Below are 20,491 nucleotides of genomic sequence, written 5' to 3' on the forward strand. Positions count from 1 at the left end.
TTGAGTCAGAATAAATTTATGTTCTGAGTCGGACTAGGGCTGTACGTTCCTAACGTAGCTGATTCCATGCGGCAAAAGTAGGCAATGCTGTCACTGCAATACCAACACATATGCTTTGTTTTCTTTCTTACTGCCTCTCAGATCTGTGCCACTAGATAGCAGTACTTTTGTTATAATGCTATAATTCTGCTTGTGTTGAAGGACTGGCATGGTCTACTATCTTTTACCATCAAATGCAACACTTTTTTTGTGTTGACTCAGAATATAAATTTCCATTAGCACTGCCCATATTGTACTATGAAATAGAAGGTTTTAATCTCCAGTGTTGTAAATTTAGCATTTTTTACCATTAATCCTGAAATACTTCAAGGCAGAATGAATTTTCTAATTAATGAAGGTGAAGCTTGTAGAGTTAGTCCTCCACCCTTTCCTTCTTTTGCATTCCACTTTTAAGAAGTAACTAAATGAAGGAAATAATCTTCCTTTTTACAGAACCAGAATCCCTAGAAATCATATGATAAGTTGTTCTGCTGTCTCATTTTCTCAGAGGTTGAGAAGCAGCCTGTGGAACTCACTGTTTTTCTAATTCAGAGCTAAGCAGAAGGAAAAGATTATAACAGGATGGGTAGACAGCAGATCACATTCTTTATGATCACACAAAGCCAAATGTTGCTCACAATGTGTTTGGCTTGGTGCAGGAAACAAAGGAAAACAATTCCTGTTGGGAGTTTCAAATTAAGCTGGTGACACTGTATTATTTCTCTGCACTTTCAGTTTTTGTGTTCTACCAAATATACATTTTAACTATTAAAAACCCCTCTGTAATTTATAACATATATCTTGTCCTCTTAGATATCAAAGTAACACAGCAGCTGATGTTCTAGGTACTATTACCAACATTCAGCCTAAAGAAAGTGGTACAGGACCTGGAGAAACTCGTGAAGCTATTGTCTATCGTTTAGCTGAAGACATGCTAGAGAAACTTCCTCCAGATTACATACCTCATGAGGCAAGCTAATCTTAACTATTTTCTTACCATTCTCTCTCCATTGAGTTTCCACATAAGACATTCCCCTCCCCCCCCCCCAAAAAAAAAAAAAGTATGTATAATTCATTAAAGATCATATACCTATTAACAGATTCAAGCTAGGAACTAACACCTTTATCTCTATCACTGTGAACAGATATGAAGCTTTTTTTTATTATTATTATTTTAAAACAAGACATCTAGCACTGATCATGGAGAAATGCCTGGAGACTGTTCTTGCCACAGCTGTATGTGAAAATAAAAAAAAAAAAAAAATCAGTCTTGTGATGGCAGTCTCCTGGGCCTTCTGGGTGAAATCTTATTCTATCACAATCGTGAATAATCAGGTAATATCAGACAAAAAATACAAATAAAAATACAAACTGCAACAGTTTGAAGGCAGAAAATTTTATGTGAATAATTCAAATTACAAGTCTACAAGTTGCTTATCTCAAACAAAGTTAGTTAAGCTGTTACATATGAGAACCATGTTTCAGCATATCATATTTAACTAAATTCATTCTTCTGGGCTCCTATATTTTAGGTAAAAGCTCGTTTAATTAAAATGGGACACCTCAACTCGATGAATATTTTTCTTCGTCAAGAAATTGACCGAATGCAAAAGGTGATCACAATACTCCGCAACAGTTTGAATGATCTTAAGTTAGCCATAGAAGGGACTATTATTATGAGCGAGGCAAGTATAAAGTTATTTTCTATGTATAGCATACTTTATTTTAAACTATTACCTTGATGTCTTTAGGTCATTTATTATAATTTCACTCCTTCAGAATTTGAGAGATGCATTGGATAATATGTACGATGCTCGAATTCCTCAAGTATGGAAAAGAGTATCTTGGGATTCTTCAACACTTGGCTTCTGGTTTACTGAACTTTTGGAAAGAAATACTCAATTCTCTACTTGGATATTTGAAGGCAGACCAAATGTGTTTTGGATGACTGGATTCTTTAATCCACAAGGTAGGGTACTAAAAGGACTTGAGTAATAATTTATTGTATTTTATCATAACTTAATGGTTTTTACTACGTATCTAATTTAATGTTAGACCTAGAAAAAAATGTTTTCATCACTGTCAGAATACGTTACAGAAGACAAGATGATAAATGGGTTCAAAACAGAGATTAGACAAAGTCATGGGAAAATGGTCCGATGGTAGATATAAACATGATTGTCCAAACTTAACCTTCAAACTGGGAGATCCCAAGGCTCCAGATTGCCAGAATCTAGAAGAACACAGAAGGGAAAGGATTTGTGTGTCATTTTGCCTGCTCTAATAATATTTCATTAAGCATCCTCCTTTGTCTAGAGTCAGAGACAGGATGCTTGTATAGATGGTCTTCTGGGCTGGCCCATAAACACAGTTTTTATATTACAAGAAGAAAAACATATAGTTAACAAATGAAGTGCCTTATCTTGTTGGCATATAGTAGCAACTGATGATATGGCTTCTAATGAAAATACAATTTTCCTGCTTTTTCTGTGGCTTCAAACTGTTTTTCCAATTCCAAACTCCAAATTGCAAGCATGGAAGAGCTTTAGTCTAGAGCATTGTGTTGTTTATATACTGTACAATAGCAACATGCAATTATACCAGAATTATCTCTTTCACAGAGAATCATCAACCTGTCATTTTCACAGTGTCTTTGTTTAATGAAAGATTTGTTCAAATTCATTGAAGTTATACTGCAAAGTACAAGTAAACATGATCTATCATCTGTTATAACTTGATATATTTATTGTTTTATTGGGAGGAAGAAAAATTATAACCATCTCCATTGTTAATAAAGAACACTACCTTATTGGATGTATGTTTGTAGAAGAATCTCATTTAGCCTACACAGCTACCCATACAAATTCTTATGGGAAACTTCTCCCATGTAACAGCTATGATTTTTTATATATATATATATATATATATATATATATATATATATTAGGATTAACCTCTGAAATCCTTGACTATTTTATGAGTTATCTTCACTTTGGAGTGTTTCTATTCTGTAACTTTCCTATGACTAGCACTGTAAAAATACTAATATTCAAGCAACTCTTATTTTTCTCTCAGAAACAGTTGAGGTGCCTGGAGGGCATCTGAATTATTGTTAAAAGATGGTTTCAAGACGCCAGTCAAAACATCATTCCATTTGTATCATAAATAACATAGCTGGTAATAGTACTGATCTCCAGGGGTTCAAGAGCACCACTCACAGTGGTATAAAAGATGATAGTGGAAGAGATTATTTTGATCAAAGAAAATATTTAACCTAAGAACAAACAAATCTGAAACACGAATAGTCTTGAACTTGACAATTGCTTAAACTTCGGTGATCTGAAAAACTAGTCCTGTAAATGGAGAAAGTAGTCCACTAAGTATAAAAGGTGCACGATAGGATAAGAGGGGGGTAAATATACTTACTGTGTTAATAATAATGCTCACCAGGAAATTCTGAGTAAATCAAATCACGAAGTAAAGCTTACAAATTGACTAGTGTGAGGCAATTCAGCAATCGGACTACCTTGTGCTGCCATTGCAGGTAAATCTAGACTGATTGCACTGGTGAATCAAGATCTAAATCTACCATGGAATTGGCAAATACATTAAAATGTTAAAACCTGAGGAGTATATTTTATTAGTTTATTGGAAAAATATATATAGTATTATGAAGTATCTCTAATAATTGTATTTAAAATCTGTTGTGATGTTTTAGCAAGTATCAGTTTTTGTCTTCTATAAATTATAATTATTAGGAGAGAGTGGATATTTCTAGTGATGCAATATTCCATTTAATAAACATGGCACTTGAACAGGCTTATAAATGATCATTTTTCATATATTAGTGTAGGTATTATTAATTTGAGTGAAATTTAGAAGCCTAGATCAAACTGTTTTATTTGTATAAGAATATATAGCAGTTGAAGAAATGAATGTGTTCATTTCACATACTACATTAATGATGTTTACAACACATGAATATCAGTTGTGACACAGCTGCTATTTGACTTTCTCCTAATTAGGATGTTAAACCACCTCTTACATCTGGAAATGCTGTCTTCCACTGCATGATCCTGTCCTTTCATGATTTCCCTCCTGGTTTGTCAGTATTTCATTCGGTGATTTCTCCCCTATGTATACACTCATCAGCCCACAAAACACTAGTCTTCCTTTCCTTTATGCACAATCAAGGAGGAGCTGATGACATTTCATCTTTAAGTCTTCATAGCAATCACTCTCAAGTATGCAGTTCTCTGTTGTTAACATTTTTCCCTTTCCCTCAGTCTCTGATAACTCCTAGTGCTACTTCTTCCAGCAGCATAAAATAGCAGCTGTTTTTTTGTTTGTTTGTTTTTGTGGCTGCATTGTCATCTTCTGAGACACTTATAACAAGTACCTCGACACCAAAAGTTCCTTGCTGCCCATTTATGTCATCTTGTGCTTATACTGTTCAGTCCTTCACCTCTCAAACCTTTTTCATCACAAAACTCTGTAAAGTCTATTCAAAATAATACATTGAAAATCACTTTACTGCTTATGTCATCTTCTACCTTCATTTCTGCCTAAGACTCCCTTTTCTTCACTTAAAAACAAACAAACAAACAAAAAACCTCCTTTATAAGCCCTGCCTTATTTAGATTCCCTAAGCATAGTCATTTTTATTATCACTTCGGACACACCTGTTTTCCATCACTGAAATTTTGCATCAGTTAAATTTATCTTCCTACTTCTTCCATAAAAAAAACCTTTTTCCTAAGTTGCTTTTGCATAAATATCACCTCACATAATTAATACCTTACCTGCCTTCAGCTTCTTTCTTGAAGCACAGATCTACTATGTACCCCGTAGTTGATTGTGTAACAATATATAAGCCGGTATCCTGAGAAAACTTTTAAGCCACTTAATTGTTCAGTTAACAAAAAATATATTTGATGTGTCATTTAAAAAAATATTTCTCAGTGCAATGCCTTCTATGGGGCCAAAATAGGAACAAGAAAGTGGCAAAGCAAAGTTTGCTATCATTAGTCAAGGCGAATGGTTTCATGAGAACTCTGAATATTGCCTAGTAACATTGAGTGCAGAACTGTGCAGATAATGAGCAAGATTTTTGTTTTTTTGTCATGGGAGTATATACTAAATCTGTGGCTTAATTTTTCAAGGATTCCTGACAGCAGTGAGACAAGAAGCAACTCGAGCACATAAAAGCTGGGCTTTAGATACAGTTACTATACATAATGAAGTGCTAAAGCAAAACAAAGAAGAAATCACAGCACCTCCTTCTGTATGTATGACATGCAAAGATATTTTAGTGTTCATTTCAGTATTTAATTTGTCATTCGGTCATTTGGGATTGCTAGAGGAAAAAGTCACTATTGTCTTCAGCTCTTTTTTTTTTTTTTTTTACTCAGCTTAGAAGAGAAATAATTATAGAAATTTTGTTTTGTATTTTGCATTTATAAAATTATTTTAAGAAGCATTTCTAATCTTCATCCATGGAAGAAGATGCATGGATTTACTGAATATATAATAAACTTTACATCAAATTACGTACTGTATAGGCTTTATTAAACAAGTTTTATAGTCACAGAGTAGCATTGCCTTCTGAAAAAGATAGATATAATTTTACAGGTTGGAAAGATCCAACATCAGATATTTTATTGTAGAAGTTATATTAATTTTAATGGCTTAAGCCAATTAATCATTTTACAAAGCAGATGTTTTCTTTTGTGTGACATATCTGCTTACTCTCCTTACAGGAAGGAGTATACATTTGTGGGCTATACTTGGAAGGAGCAGGCTGGGACAGAAGAAATAGTAAACTCATTGAGTCTACACCAAAGATTCTTTTTGCCCAGCTGCCTGTGGTACATGTATTTGCAATTAATACAACTGGTCCTAAGGATCCCAAGCTTTACGTTTGTCCTGTTTACAAGAAGCCCAGCAGGACAGATCTGAACTACATTACAGTGATCTATTTGAGAACAATAGTATCTCCAGACCACTGGATATTGAGGGGAGTGGCTCTCCTATGTGACATCAAGTAAACTGTTTTTCATACCATAACAGAAACAAAACATACAGCATATGTAGCCAGTTATGTGTGTAAATCTGCTTTTCTATTTCATGGCCATTAGTCATTATATTAAAACTTTCAGCATTGGTTTATGGATTTTTTTTCCTCTTTGATAGTTCTAAAATAAGTAAGTTAACTGATTGTAATCTTTGATGTTTCCATTATATTACTTAAAAAAATACTGGCTTAAATAATACACAATATAAAATAAGACATTGTTAAGCTTCAATAGACAAAATCTTAGCTTCTTCGCATCTTCTTATATGCAGTTTTTAGCTTGCATTTCAAGAAAATATAATGACAACAGAAGACAGTATAAGGCGTAATAAAATTTAGCTTCTCCCAGATACAAGTCCTTAAGTATTTCTGGATTGAGCACGGCACATAGATGATTTTCTTTGACTCATGTTTTTTGTTTGGGATTTTTCAGAGTTCACTTGTTTTCGTAAAACTATATAGATTATGCAAAACTACACCAAGAATGTTCATCTCTGCAGTATCTCACACAAGCCAGGAAGATCTGTCCCATTTAGCAGTGTGGGAATATAGTTACAGAAGTAGAACAGTACCAACTATTTAATTTGGATGCTTTTGTAATTATAATAGTGAAACAATTTATATACACCTATTTTCCTGCATTTCATCTTAGCTCTTAAACATAGGCTTGAAATCCTTAGAGTGGCTATCACAACATTATTTCCTGATAAACCTGATGAATATACATGAATTTTCCATACATGATTAGTATTAAGTTAATTCTGTGCACATAATTGTAAATAAGATAAGCAGTCTACACTCTCTCTTTAATAATCTGTATCAAATTTGTTGCTCCTTCAGATACATGTATTTGGCAACAGTTTTTTCACTAACATCCCATCACAGAGATATGTTCTTCCTTTTGCAGTTGAGGAGTGATCAAAAGCATCTGCTGTGAAAAAGTGCAGCTACTGTTACTTGTTGAAGGCCTTGGGCATCTGGTGGGATGGTAAAAGGCTCTTTCTTGAGCTGGAATTCGATTGCTTTCTGTTGAAAGGACATCCTCTTGCAGAAAGGTAGTGGGATATAGGCTATTACAATACACAGATACAAAATGATTATCAGAATAGTAAAAATGAAGATCTCCGAATGCATTTAAAAAGCTTCTTCTCCCTCTCCCATCTGTAGACTCAAGATCCAAATATAACAACGAGATAAAGTGTTAGGTCACAAATACACAGAGAGAGAAGGAGTTGTAACATTAAACTACATCTGTACAGAGAATAAACTATAATAATAAAAAAACTATGCAACTACAAGAGATTCAAATCATAACAAAAAAAATTAAAATAAAAGCTAGTACTTGTGGTGAGTTGAACCTTACCCACAGCTAATACCCACCCAGTTGTTCACTCAATCCTCCTGCCCCAGCAGGATGGTTGAAAGAACTGAAAGAGCAGAAGAAAAAAATAAAGACCTTGTGGGTTGAGATAATGACAGTTTAATAAGTGAAGTATATCTTCTACAAAATCAAAGCAAAATAAGGAATTTGTTTACTGCTTCCCATCATCAGGCAGATGTTCATCCACTTCCTGGAAAACAGGGCCTCAGCACACATTCTGTTACTTGGGAAGACAGATACCATAGCCACAAATATCCCTGTTCCTTCTCCTTTCCCTGAGCTTTCAGTGTTGACCTTAACATGGCTATGGAATATCCCTTTTGTTGATTTGTCCCAGCTTTTTCCCGTCCAACCCTTTTGTGCACCCCCAGCCTACTCACTGCAAGGACACGGCAGAATAAAGAAAACCTCAATGCAACTCAAGCAGGATTCAGCAACAGCCAAAACACTGGTATGTTATCAATACCATTCTAGTCACAATGAAAACCACAGCACCATACAGGCTACTGTGAAGAAAGCTATTTCCATCCCAGTACAGCATTCTACCCCAAAATCTTGGTAACAGCCTCTTTACACCAGCTCATTTATTAATATTTGCAAATATGTCTTAAATGGCCATGGACTGGGTGTTGGGGGGAAAGAAAAATTCTTGTTTGGAGTACAAAATATCTTAGTTCACATCAAAAAGAAAAAGCACAACTTAATTTATTCATTTCTAAAGTTTATTTCCTGGTCTGCCCTTTCAGCTTCATTACAGTAGGGACACTATGTGCAACCATGTGAACATTGCCAAAGGTGGAAGGTGTGCATTGCCTCATTTATAACAGTCTACATGGGAAAATATCAGGGAACATGTAAGCTAATAATGTTCTATGTTTTGTAACTTACACTGAAGAGGTTTTCATTCTCCAACCTGTATAATATCAAGAATAGAGATGAATAATATATCGTTGATCTCTATTTCATATATTACATCAGATTCTTGACAGCATTTGCTTCTTCTGTTTGTCAGAGTCCATTCACCCTTGCCCATCTTCTGTGAGACTGTCTGGGGCTTTGTTTAGTCATGTTGTTCTATTCCGTCAGTAACATCCATTAGTTCAATACTTCCAGTTTACTCCCAGCAAAACATTCTTTACAATCAATGTTTATTTCCATATAGCTTTTCAGCTAGTTTGTGGAAATAATGCTTTGCAATAGTAACAGTCTACTGTCATTTAGAAGACTCCCTTTTTAATCTCTGAATGCTTTAAGAATATGCAAGAGATATTTCTGTCCTCATATGTGGGAGAGTAAATACACTTTATTTGGTGACAGCCAGCTCTTCAAATGGCTAACAAGGTACAATTATTTGATTCTCTCTCTCCTAAGCCTCACTCATTCATCACAAGTCATTTCTCCCAGTTGACGTAATCTATAAGAGCTCGAGGCCTCAGTAGAAGACCCTTCACTCCCAGGAATGTTCTGTACATCCAGAAAAGATAACAAGCATTCAATTTCATAAATTAACCTGGACATGTTTTTTCTGTAGTTACTGAACAAGTTGCCTTTTTTTTTTTTTTTTAAATGGACAATAGGTATTCAGGATAGTCCTATTCAAGTTGTGAGACAGTATACCAGTGATTATATTGACAAAGACAAGAATGCCATATCAGCAAAACACAAATACTTAACAGATAATCTAAACAACAACTCTCTGAAAGCAAGGGCTTAACTCATGAATGTGTTTGAGAATGTGTAGCAGAATTAGTCCAGAATTACTTTAAAGCGTGCATCCATAGTCTATCAGATTCCTTCCTTGATCACTGGAACTGTCTCCCAGGAAGATTTTCCTATCCATTTCCTCCAATTTTCAGAGGCAAGTTTACGCAAGTGAGACAACGTAAGGCACACGCTCCTACTGCCTTACAGTGGAAACATTAATGGGGGTTCTTTGATCTGCTAGCTATGTCAAGATGATCACCTTGCACGCGAGTGAGCATTCTTCAATGATGATTCACAAGAAATCTGGAGCATGGCTGTATGGTGAGCTTTTATATAGCAATGGATAGAATCAGATAGGATTAATGAAAACTATGGAATATAGTTTGCAAGGCGGGGGAGATGTTTTCATCTCAGGTTGTTAAATCTCACAAGACCACTGACTGGTACAAGCTTGTTCCAAAAATATAACATTTCAGCTAAGCTTTCATTTAAAAGATTTATTATTTACAGAGAAACATTCTTCTTCCATTTCTGCCTTGAGATTCTGGTTAGTTATAACTAAAATTTGTTTAACAAAGATTCAGAATATTCACTTCTAAAGTGAAATATTTTATGGAAAAAAAACTGTCGTTTTCCTGTACTGTTCAGTAATCTCATTTGCTGACTATATCTATTCTTAATATTGAGTTCATTATTTTTGGGTGGTCTGGAAGAACATTTAGCAGCAGTATTTAACTGTAATTCTTTGAGGCAAGTAGTAAAAAAAAATGTATAGAATGTGCAAGTTGCAGTTTTAAGTACATTGATGTTTCTGCTGCTTTTTAAATATTGCAATGTAATTGCACAGTTATGACAAATCTCCAGATCCAATTTCTTCAGAAGCCTCTGATGTTTTATTCCTAGCATAGACATCACATGGACTAAAGCAAGCACTGACAGAAGTGGTACATGTGTCTGCACCACACAAGCAGGGTGTTCCTGAGACAAAGCTAGTTATATATAGAAAAGGCTTTTTTTTTTTTTAATTGTGATTAATACTGCTTTCAGAGCACACAAAAAAACATGCAGAGATAACTCTTACAAAGTCAGTAAAAAAAAAAAAAATTAAATTTAGCAGGATTCCACTATCAAGATCAAATCCAGAAGGAAACTTTGGAAATTGAAACACCACAATTCTTTATATAGCAAGGATTAGGATGGAGAAAATGCTTGTCTCAGCATTTGGAAAGGTTTTTCCTGTGGAAGTCTGGGTCCTGTCTGCTCAGCATCTAGCAGCAGAGTAGACAGAAGTCCTCTCTACCTCTTTGGCAAAGACCAGTATTATGATCATTGCACAAGACATATCAAGATATACAAGGCAGGTCTCCTTTTCCATATCAGTTTCCCTTGGTGAGAAGATATTGAAAGGATTAACTTCTAAATAATTCCCTCACAGAAAAAGCTACTACTCTATAGTAAAGGGAGAGAGAAGACTAGTATTTCCATCGATGTTACTCCAATAAATAATAATTTGACTTTCCTCTTTCCTCCCTTCTTCTGTGATTCATAGCTTCCTGTGAAAAAACAAGGAGAGAAACTGAAAGCAGTACAGAATATTTCTTACCATCCTTTCCCTTGTGCTAGCATATTTTTGTTTTGTTCACCTTAGCAACCTTCTATAGGCCAAAATACAGTTCTTAACAAAGCATTCTTGAAAATGAGATCTTAAACTAGGAAATCTTAATTAGGAGTCAGGGATTGTGGTAAGAAATTCATACAGTAATAAAAAAAGTTATTTGCTATTGTACAACTGCAAACAGTTTTTACATCTTTGTACTTCTAAGATGTCTAGATGTAGGAATGCCTAGGACTGATTCGCAGATTCCACAGCACAGGGCCACATGAGTCCTTTGACAACATTTTATGGAAAGGACTTGAAGCAATTTCTTCTTTAATAAGATAGAGAATGTATGCTTTGTATTGAAATTAAGCCTCGACCTGTATCATTCCCTCCCTATAGCTGTTACATAAAATAAATTCCACACAGCAGCTAGACCACAAAAGTAGATACAGCTACTTCCATTCATTATGTAGTTTACACAATTTTAGTAATAAATAAAGATAAATCTTTGTATTCGTTTCTCTGCTGTCATCAAAAACATATATATAGCCAAAAAAGAACAACCTATACTATATGACAGCTGAAAATGGATCTCTTTTGGTCAAGCAGTACTTGTTCCTTTTATCTATTTACATCCAACCAGGCCTTTAAGACTGGAACTACAAACTACCAGCAACTTCTGTTAATTCATTTGGAGTCTACATCTCTAGTACTATACTTCACATTATAGGAAACCAGGAGATTTCAACCCCTGCTGCGTAGCTAATATGAGACATTTCACGTCCCGATCCCATTCTCCTACATGTGAGCAGGAATCTGAAGTAACAAAACAATTAGTACTTACAAGAATAAAACTAAAAATAATTACATTTAATGCATAAATGTATACTATAGCCAGTAATCAAAAGAAATTAACGTACAAAACTTTTGAGAGTGTAGTGCATTAGAAAGCAGGTTAATCTGCTATATAGCTTTTTGCTGTAGGCATGTTCTGATATAGCATACTTTAAGATCATTTTGAATGTTACTGAAATGCTTAAGTTTACCAGTTTCCAATGTCCAGGTTTCAAGACACAATTCAGATAATTTAGTTTCTCCAAAGATATTGAAATGCATATAGCTTCAAGACAAGATGACCTCTTCTAAATACCTACATGCTTGTAATCACAAGTATAGGTTATTTGTTTGTAATACACATTTGCATAATACTGTTCAGTTACTTTTTTTTTCCCCCCCCCCGGGGAGGCATAAAGAAGGATTTGGCTTAGCTGAGTTTTATTTCAGTTAAGCAGGTATCTGTATGAATTCAGATTATCCAAACACATCCATATTCAATGATTCAATACTAGAATTTTTCTGCTTCATTTCTTAAACACCTATTTCAAGTTTGAGACATTTCTTTGAATAGCTTCATAGGTACTGATCTTCACCTCAGAAGTTTTAGCTTTTACTGAGCTTGCAAAGACCTGTACTGACAGTTCCTCTTAGCAGAAAAAAAGAAAAAAAAAATGCTAACTGCTGCTACACACTACAGTTATAAACCACAAGATTAAACAGCCAACAGCCTTTCAGGCACATAGGCAACACTTACAGAGCCATCGTACAGGGCAGCAAGGGCAGCAGCTCCCTCTACTCTTCCTATAAATCCTGAGTTTAGGTCAAACACTTAGTTCTCCAAGTCTCAGCAACCTCTTACCTTAAAATATCAAATATACATATGTAAGCTAGACGGAATTGAAGGAAGGAAAGAGAAATTACAGAACTCCTACACTTCAAACATCATCTGCAGTCATTCAGCTACACACACACACACAAAAAAAAGTCTCTTTTTTAAGAGAGCAGCTCAAAGCTTTCTCAACACATTATGCTGTATTTTTCAAACTGAAAGGATCTCAGGCTCTTTTAAAGTTAGATCGTATCATTTGAATGCTTCACTTTGCCCTCTATTTTCAAATTGCCCTTCTCTAATATTAACACCCATAAAAGAATAAATTGGGTTTCAATATTGATAAAACCACCAATAAACATAACAAAAAATTCAACAGATACAGGTTTTAGAAACAACTTTTGTCATTATTTCCCCCCAGAAATATTTGAGTTTGCGTAACAAATACCTTCCTATCTCTAGGAAAGTGGCCTGTCTTTTTTCACAATGATATAAGTCAACAGGTCATTTTCAGTCTTCTGAAATGACATAATAGCTTCCGAATGGGCATAATAAAAACATACCTGTTTATTGTTTACAGATAATCCTCTTGAGTTAAGTCAATCAAGGAGACAACAAAATAAACAAATTAATAAAAATATTTATTTGAATATACCTACAATTAAAAATGAATCATTGAGATCCTCCAGAAACATTCACATAGGTAACACCAGTGTAAAATTCATCACATCTAAAAAATTAGATCTGATTATTTCTGGAAAGTAGAATTAGCCTAAAGTAATACCTCTATTTCCAAAGGGATGCACCTCACCCTCATAGGCTGATGAGGCTCTTAAACAGAGATATGAACTCAGTAAGTTCCTGTGAAAGCAGCTAGCCACCTACTAAGCACAGGTGCTGGGAGTCATTTTGGGAGCAGAAGTCCTAACTGCGAAACTTGATTAATAAGTCTGATGCAGAATCAGGAATGGAAAGCAGTGGAGACATGCATGTGAAGCAGGTGCACCCTGATAAGGCTGGTGGTGCTATCTAGGTGGAGGAGGTTTCTTTCCCTGTATTAAGGCTTTCTGTTGCCTGGCCTGAATGAAACTGGAGGGTATTTTGCTCAGTTCCCTGGTGGTTTTGTTGGTTTACTGAAAGCACCTGTAACATATTTGGTCCTCATGCCAGCCCATAGGCACTTCCAAATGGAGTCAGGTGTCGGACTTCAAGTCAAATATTCCTGTGAGGTGTAACCAGGCTTGGGCTAGTCTTCTCTCAGCCTTTCAGGGAAGTAAGACCACATAAAACTATAGCAAATGGTTGGTTTTCCTAGTCATGCTTCTCAGTAGTCTGGCATAATAGATGCTCTCTCTGTTTGCTTCCTTCCAGGACATGTGATAATTGCAGGTAACAGAAATGCAGGTTTTTGCAGAAATTTCTTGTAGTTACGTGTAACTTATATGTTCTTGTAGTTATGTGTAACTTATCTTAGCACAAATGGATACACATGCCTTTAAGGCAAACATTAGATATGGGCTTGAAGCAAAGGGATCACTGATTTCCATAAAATCAGCTTCTTCATTGGTCTAGGCCACATGGCTGTGCTTGAACAGGATTTTACAATTATTTATTGTTTATATTATATTTATTTTTTTACTCCTTGCTGTTTTCTAAGTCCTCAGCAACGTCTGTGACAGAAATGTTACTTTTATGGTAATGGAGCATCTCTTACTGGGACAGTGAAAAATTAATCTCGAACAACATAAAAAGCATCACCTGAAGCAGACATTCAGGGATTTCAACTGACTTGAGGTGTTTGAAGGTCATCTCTTTTAGCAACCCAAATTACACATTCTTTCTTTCTTCTTTGGGAATAGTTTTTCCAATCTTTTTTTCTCTCACTTTAGAAAAGTTGAAGGAAATACCCTTTTTGGCTTCAGTCAACCAAGTCACTTCAGTAAATGCTGCCTGGAGTTAGCTGTTGAGGTGTAACTGCTGTCCTGGCTATTCTCATGCTAAGGAATTTCACGATCCCATGATACTGATGCTCTGGCTAGTCACGTTCCCAAAGCATCAGCCTGTGATGCATTTGAAATTAACGCACGTCATTAATATTTAGCTCCTTTACATTCTAATTGTATCAAACAGACCAGTCTGAAATCTTTTCCCCTGCTCTCAGTTCAATGCTGAGATTTCCTTCCAGACCTGTCAGGTCTTGCATGCTTTCTTCTTTCCTGAAGACTTTAGCTCAGAAACCTACACCTGATCTAACATCCAGCTCTGAAAATTCACGTTATTAACGGCTGACTGCACTCACTCTTCCTAAAAACTAATAAAACTTAGAAAACCGCCTGGACGGGGGCAATCTTTCCCAGCCCGCCCCAGGCAGAAGAGCAGAGGGTCGGGACCTCCAAGGGCGCTTCCCCGCTCTCCCTTCTCCTCCTTTCGCTCCCCTCCGGGCCGCACCTGGGCCGGCCCCGGCCCGGCTCCGCCTCCGCCGCGGCTACAAAAGCGGCCGCCGGAGCCCCGCCGGGAGCGGGCCCCTCGCTCCGCCGTGCCCCGCGCATGGGGGCCGGCCCCGGCCATGCCCCTCGCCACCCACCTCTTCCTCCTCCTCCTCCTGCTGGCGGCGGCCAGAGCTGCCCCCGTGAGGCGGGTGAGTGCCCCCCGGGTCCCCTCTCGTGCGGGTGTCCCGGCTCCGGGGCCATGCTGGCAGCGGGACATCCCGGGGCTGTGGGTGGGGAGCGGGTGCTGTTGCCTCCCAGTGCCCTGTTCCTCTGTGGGGCGCGGGGGATCCGCCTTGAGGATCCCGGGAGGGGTCCCGGTTGACAGCCAGCTACCGGTGGAGGCACTGGCAGGGCTGTGGTACGGTCCTCAAGGTAACTCTGCTTCCCCGCAGCCTCGGGGATGTGCTGGGGTGGGTGAGTGGACACAGCTCAGGGCGGTGAGGTGGGTTTTAGGACAGGCTGAGATAGGGGGGGAGGGAGGGAGGACAGCAGCAGCCTGGGACATGGCCTGAGGGGGAGTGGGTGAGAACACCCGTCCCTGGCGCTGAGCCCATGGCTTGAATTTTCCTAGATCTCGAGTCAGCCTTGTCTGCGAAATGCCTGTCAGATTACTTGAATGCTTCCTCTGGCAGAAGCAACTGAGGCTGTTGGGGTTTCCCTCTTCTGCGGGTCTTGTGGGTGACGTGGGGCTGCTGGACCCAGAGGAGCCTGAAGCGGTGTCTGGCTCAGGGAGAGGCTGCACTGCGTATGCATGGCCTGGGGATGGGAAGATGGTTTGGGAAGAGCAGTGGGAGGTGACAGGGAAGAGGGTGACGGGTGAAGAAGGGTAATCCCATTTCTGTGGGGATGGGGAGGGAGAGAGAGGCTGGCTGTGGGCTGTAGAAGGGAGGGATGGTGAAGCCGACTGAGCCTGCTAGCAGTGCAGCTGCTTTTCTTCCAGTTGCTGAAAGTTTATGAGGTTACTGACTTACAGAACACTACTCAGAACAATCCATTTAGTTCCCAGCTAGTCAGTGGGGTTGTTGCGGCTATTGGCTTCTGGGTTTTCTGGTTGTCTTATGTCTTCCTTCTTTTTGACATCAGGGCCTTGTTAGAAGAGTAGCAGGCACACGTTGCACCTGGAAAAACTCCTGTCAGGAAAACCTCTTCACCCTGAAGGTGGTTGAACACTGGCACAGGGACCCAGAGAGGCTGGGGAACCTCTGTCCTTGGAAGTGTTTGCTGCCTGATAAGGCACTGAGCAGCCTGAGCTTCCATCAAAGGTGACTTGGCATTGGCTGAACCAGATGACTTCCAGGAGTCCCTTCCACCCTGAGTTATCCTGTGGTTATGTTAGTGGTGGAGATCAGTAGCATTTGCTTGCAGTCTGTAGGAGTGCTAGAAATGTCTGAACTTCCAGGCTGTGCGTGGCTGCGGTTCATGGATGTGTTTGGGGTGTGCCAGGGATTAGCACCACAGAGGTGTGCTGCCAGGTAGAGATAGGAAGCCAGCGTATGGCTGGGTACACTTGGGAACGGGCTGCCAGAGGCCAAGAAACAAGGTGAAGTACTCTTCCTAGCAAAGGGGTCTCCTTTGGCTGGATGTAGGACTAGGGGAAGGTGAGACGGAAGAAGTTTCTCTGATCTCAACACTGATTTCCCTCTGACTTCAGTGTCACAATATGTCGTGTGCTTTTTAGCCTCTTCTGACACTAGAGGGTCTTGTCTGACAACTTGTCTCGAGCAGTGATTGTGTCTGTTGTGTGCTGGCAAAATGTACAAAGTACTCCGCTCGATGCTAAGAGTGCAGAAGCATGGGACTTTTGCTGTCAGGAGTCTTTTCAGGTTCAGTTCAGAGTGGTGCTAATCTGCTACTGCTTAAGCAGTATAAATTTCAGTTTAAATACTCTTGGCTGCAAAATCTTGGCTTATCTTGTTTAAAGAGGCATGACAGATGTGACGGGAAGGTAGGATAATATGATAGGGAGTTGGGGGAGAAAATGTTTTACTGGTGCTGTGACTACTGTTTTACTTCGAACTTCCCCATCTCCTCAGTCCCTCAAATGAGTGAGAAAGGGGATTGAGAACAACACAGGAAAGGCAGAAGAGGAAGGTAAAGATGTATGTGGAAGTAAGAAAAAAGTCTGGAGTTTGATTTTGTGCTGCAAACTTGACACCATCTTAAACACAGGATGACTGGCAATTGCTTAAGTGTTTAGATCGTTTTTGCTGCATTGAGGGTGGTAAAATGACCAAGAGCTGGTAGCACATGGCTGCATTGCAGAATCTTATTACTCATGACAAGCCTGTGTCCTTTCCCTGCTTGGCCTTGAGCAGCGATGTCCTGCTGCTGACAGAGCTGACACGCAGCTGCTCGCTGGTTCTCTGCCATCTGGTTGTATCCTGGGTTTAGACTTCAGACCCCAGTTTTCTATGTAGAGCTTATGTTCAAAGCTTTGGTAGGATAGTCTTGAAGAAAGTCATTTAAATACCAGTGAAGAGCAAGCAGGAGCTGTGCCCCAGCTCTTAATCGGCTTTCTGTTCTTCAAACTACCCCTGGTGCTTTTGTTCCTCAGGCTAAAATGTGATTAACACAGCTCCCGGGTGGAAGTACAAACAATTGAATCCAGTGGAAAGGTTACAGATCTTTTGCTGTCCTCAGCTCTTAGTTCTGAAGTGCTTTTGCTTGGAAATAGACAAGTATTCACATCAATATCAGCACTTCTGTTAATTAGAGTGTATGGATGTTTGTGTATGTGCGTGTTGTTGGCACTCAATTACTATTGGATTATTTAGGCTTCTTCAGATACAGTTGCTAATCTGTTCTCTGACAGTCAGCATGACTCCCTAGGCTGCAGGCATTAGGGTCTTGTATGTTCCTGCTACTTGCTCCCCCTTTGGAAGGCTGTCGCAGCTGCTTCTAGTTCTGCAGCCCCCACTTTCTCAACAGATATCTAGGGTCCTGTAGTGGTCTCAGAGTGCCAGCTTTGAGTCTTGATGAACCACAAATGGAAAATGCATCTTAGGGGGTGGTTTCAAATGTCTGTCTGCTAGACTCTGGCCTGGACAGCAGAGAGGTGTGTGTCTGATTGAATGTCCCAGCACAGGCTTGCAGGGCTGTGACTGTTTTTGACATGTCTTCTGCTGCATGTACTGATGCTGAAAGAATTGAACTAAGGCTTCCAGTTACTGCTGTCCTCTAGACCTGTGTTCCTTAGAAGTCATTATGGTGGGGAAAATGACTATAGAACTTGGCTGAGAAATGGAAAAGTGCTCTGGAGGCTAATGGCTCCAAGCATGGAAGCAAGCGTGGAAGCATGCACATCGAACTGCATCTTGACTTAGAATCACAGAATCATTAAGGTTGGAAAAGCCCTCCAAGATCATCTGGTCCAACCATCACCCTACCACCAATGTCGCCCACTAAACCATGTCCCTAAGCAACATGTCCAACCTTTCCTTGAACACCCCCAGGGACAGTGACTCCACCACCTCTCTAGACAACCCGTTCCAATGCCTAACTACTCTTTCTGAGAAGTGTCTGCTAATTTCCAACCTCAGCCTCCCCTGGCACATCTTGAGGCCATTCCCTCTAGCCCTATCACTAGTTACCTGTGAGAAGAGGCCGACCCCCAGCTCCCCACACCTTCCTTTCAGATAGTTGCAGAGAGCAATAAGGTCTCCCCTGAGCATCCTCTTCTCCAGACTAAACAACCCCAGTTCCCTCAGCCACTCCTCATAGGACTTGTGTTCCAGGCCCTTCACCAGCTTCGTTGCCCTTCTCTGGACATGCCCCAGGGCCTTGATGCCCTTCTTGTACTGAGGGGCCCGAAGCTGAACACAGTACTTGAGGTATGGCCTCAGTAGGGTTGTCTCCTGAGCAAATTCCCCTCTCTGCTTACACTGACTGGAAGTTCTGAGGGTTTTGTTCTCCTGCTCCTCAGAGCTCACATAGTACTGGTTTTTTTTGTTGCCTGCACTTTCAAAATCAAAATGTTCTAGACAAGTCTCGGCTTATTAATACTCTGCCTGTTATTAGCAGCACATACTGGCGGTGGTATAGAATGTAATTGAGAAAAGGATGATCGGACAAGGTCTGACACTGTGCCGCCTTGCTATAGCTGTTATCAGAGGACACTTTGCCAGCTTCTAGGTAATGGGCTCCTTTCCTGGGAACGTGGCCAGGTTTTTCAAAAACTTAATACTTGCAGTCCACATAAATTCATGCCTGTATTAATATGGTATAAAACTTCAGATTGCTTAATAGTAGATGAAATCAGTGTCCCAAATGAAGGCTGACTAAAACACCTGTTATGTATTCAGAAAATGTATTTTTCAGAAACAATTCTAATTTTCTGTAAATTCTATAAAGCTAGTAATAGCATGTGCAATAAAATCAGATGCCCTAATGCAGCAAATATGAGTATATGAGCTAAAAAGAATATATTTAATTGCTTGTTATAATATTGCAAATGTACCTCTGTGTGTGTGTGTAGACATTTCAGGTTTAAGGAGCTTAGGATATCAGATATCAAAAGAAAAGGACTGTGTTTTTAACACAGCAAGACAGTGAATTGGCCTTTTGCATTGATTTTAAAGCTCTGATGTCTGGTCTAAGCAAGTTAAACATAGTGAAAGAGTTGTCAAATCTTCCAACTTTCCCTGCATTTCGAATGCCGTTGCTGCACTCTTCACCCAACTCCCAAACTGGGCAGCAGTTTGGTCAAAAGTATTTGAAATGAAGTTGTAGGCAGATTACAGCTAGGCATGGTAGGGTGTGTGTTATGGCTATATCAGCAGTGAAGCATGTGTAGCTGTCTTGTGAGGAAAAAAAATATACTCTGAAAGTGACAGAAGCAGAGCCTTGAATAAAAACTAAAGCTTTTGGCCTCCAAAAGTTGTAGCTCTCTAGATGCAATGAAATTCAGTGAAAGTGGACCTGGTATACAAAGCATAAATGGCTGCCGGCTGGTTGTCAAGCGTATTTTTCCGAGGTATTACATTACAGTCTGTTTCTGCAGGCCTGTCACACTAAATGGAGCTTTAATTTGCTGTGCTGATCGATTGCCAGTTACTTGAGAGGACATACCAGCAGGAGCAGTTGCTTCTGACATCAGAAGGCCTTCACTAGCTTATAACGTGGAGCACTCCTTTGGAAAACTGCTTGTTTCCTTCCGCAGTGCTGTAGGGAAATTATCTTAGTGTTCAGCTTCTTTTGTTAAAGGCTTTTGTATTTCTTATTCTGTGGTAAACCAGTGCATGTACTATTAGCCAAGGCTGCTCAAGTTTCCTTGGCTAGGTGCATTGGTTTTATTAGTTTGGATCTTAACAAAGGTAACTTTACACAATAGCAGACGTGCCTTTGCTGTGAAAAAGTTCTTGGTAGATAAGAGACCTTCTATTTAAGTCCTACAGCATTGTTTTCTTGTGAGGCTGAATTAAAGCACTGGGCAGGAGCTCCTTTAATTAAAGCAAATCTTCCTAACCGAGCTACTGAAGAAAAGACAAAACTTAATGTTTTCGGCCAGTGCTTTCTATCAGAAGAGGGATAGGTAAACAGT

General features: G+C 39.1%; 1 protein-coding gene across 1 annotated transcript in view; it reads left to right on the plus strand.

The window, feature by feature from the left end:
* Positions 1 to 6,210, plus strand: part of DNAH8 (dynein axonemal heavy chain 8) — a 132,252-nt gene extending 126,042 nt beyond the window's left edge. Inside the window, exons 85-89 of the mRNA XM_035558510.2 lie at positions 853 to 1,009; positions 1,572 to 1,724; positions 1,819 to 2,008; positions 5,202 to 5,323; positions 5,799 to 6,210. Of these exons, the coding sequence (XP_035414403.1) occupies positions 853 to 1,009; positions 1,572 to 1,724; positions 1,819 to 2,008; positions 5,202 to 5,323; positions 5,799 to 6,086 (910 nt within the window). The 3' untranslated portion in view covers positions 6,087 to 6,210. The remainder of the gene's footprint in view (positions 1 to 852; positions 1,010 to 1,571; positions 1,725 to 1,818; positions 2,009 to 5,201; positions 5,324 to 5,798) is intronic.
* Positions 6,211 to 20,491: the final 14,281 nt, after the last annotated feature.

The sequence above is a fragment of the Cygnus atratus genome, chromosome 3 (genome assembly GCF_013377495.2).
Source record: "Cygnus atratus isolate AKBS03 ecotype Queensland, Australia chromosome 3, CAtr_DNAZoo_HiC_assembly, whole genome shotgun sequence".
Lineage (NCBI taxonomy): Eukaryota > Metazoa > Chordata > Aves > Anseriformes > Anatidae > Cygnus > Cygnus atratus.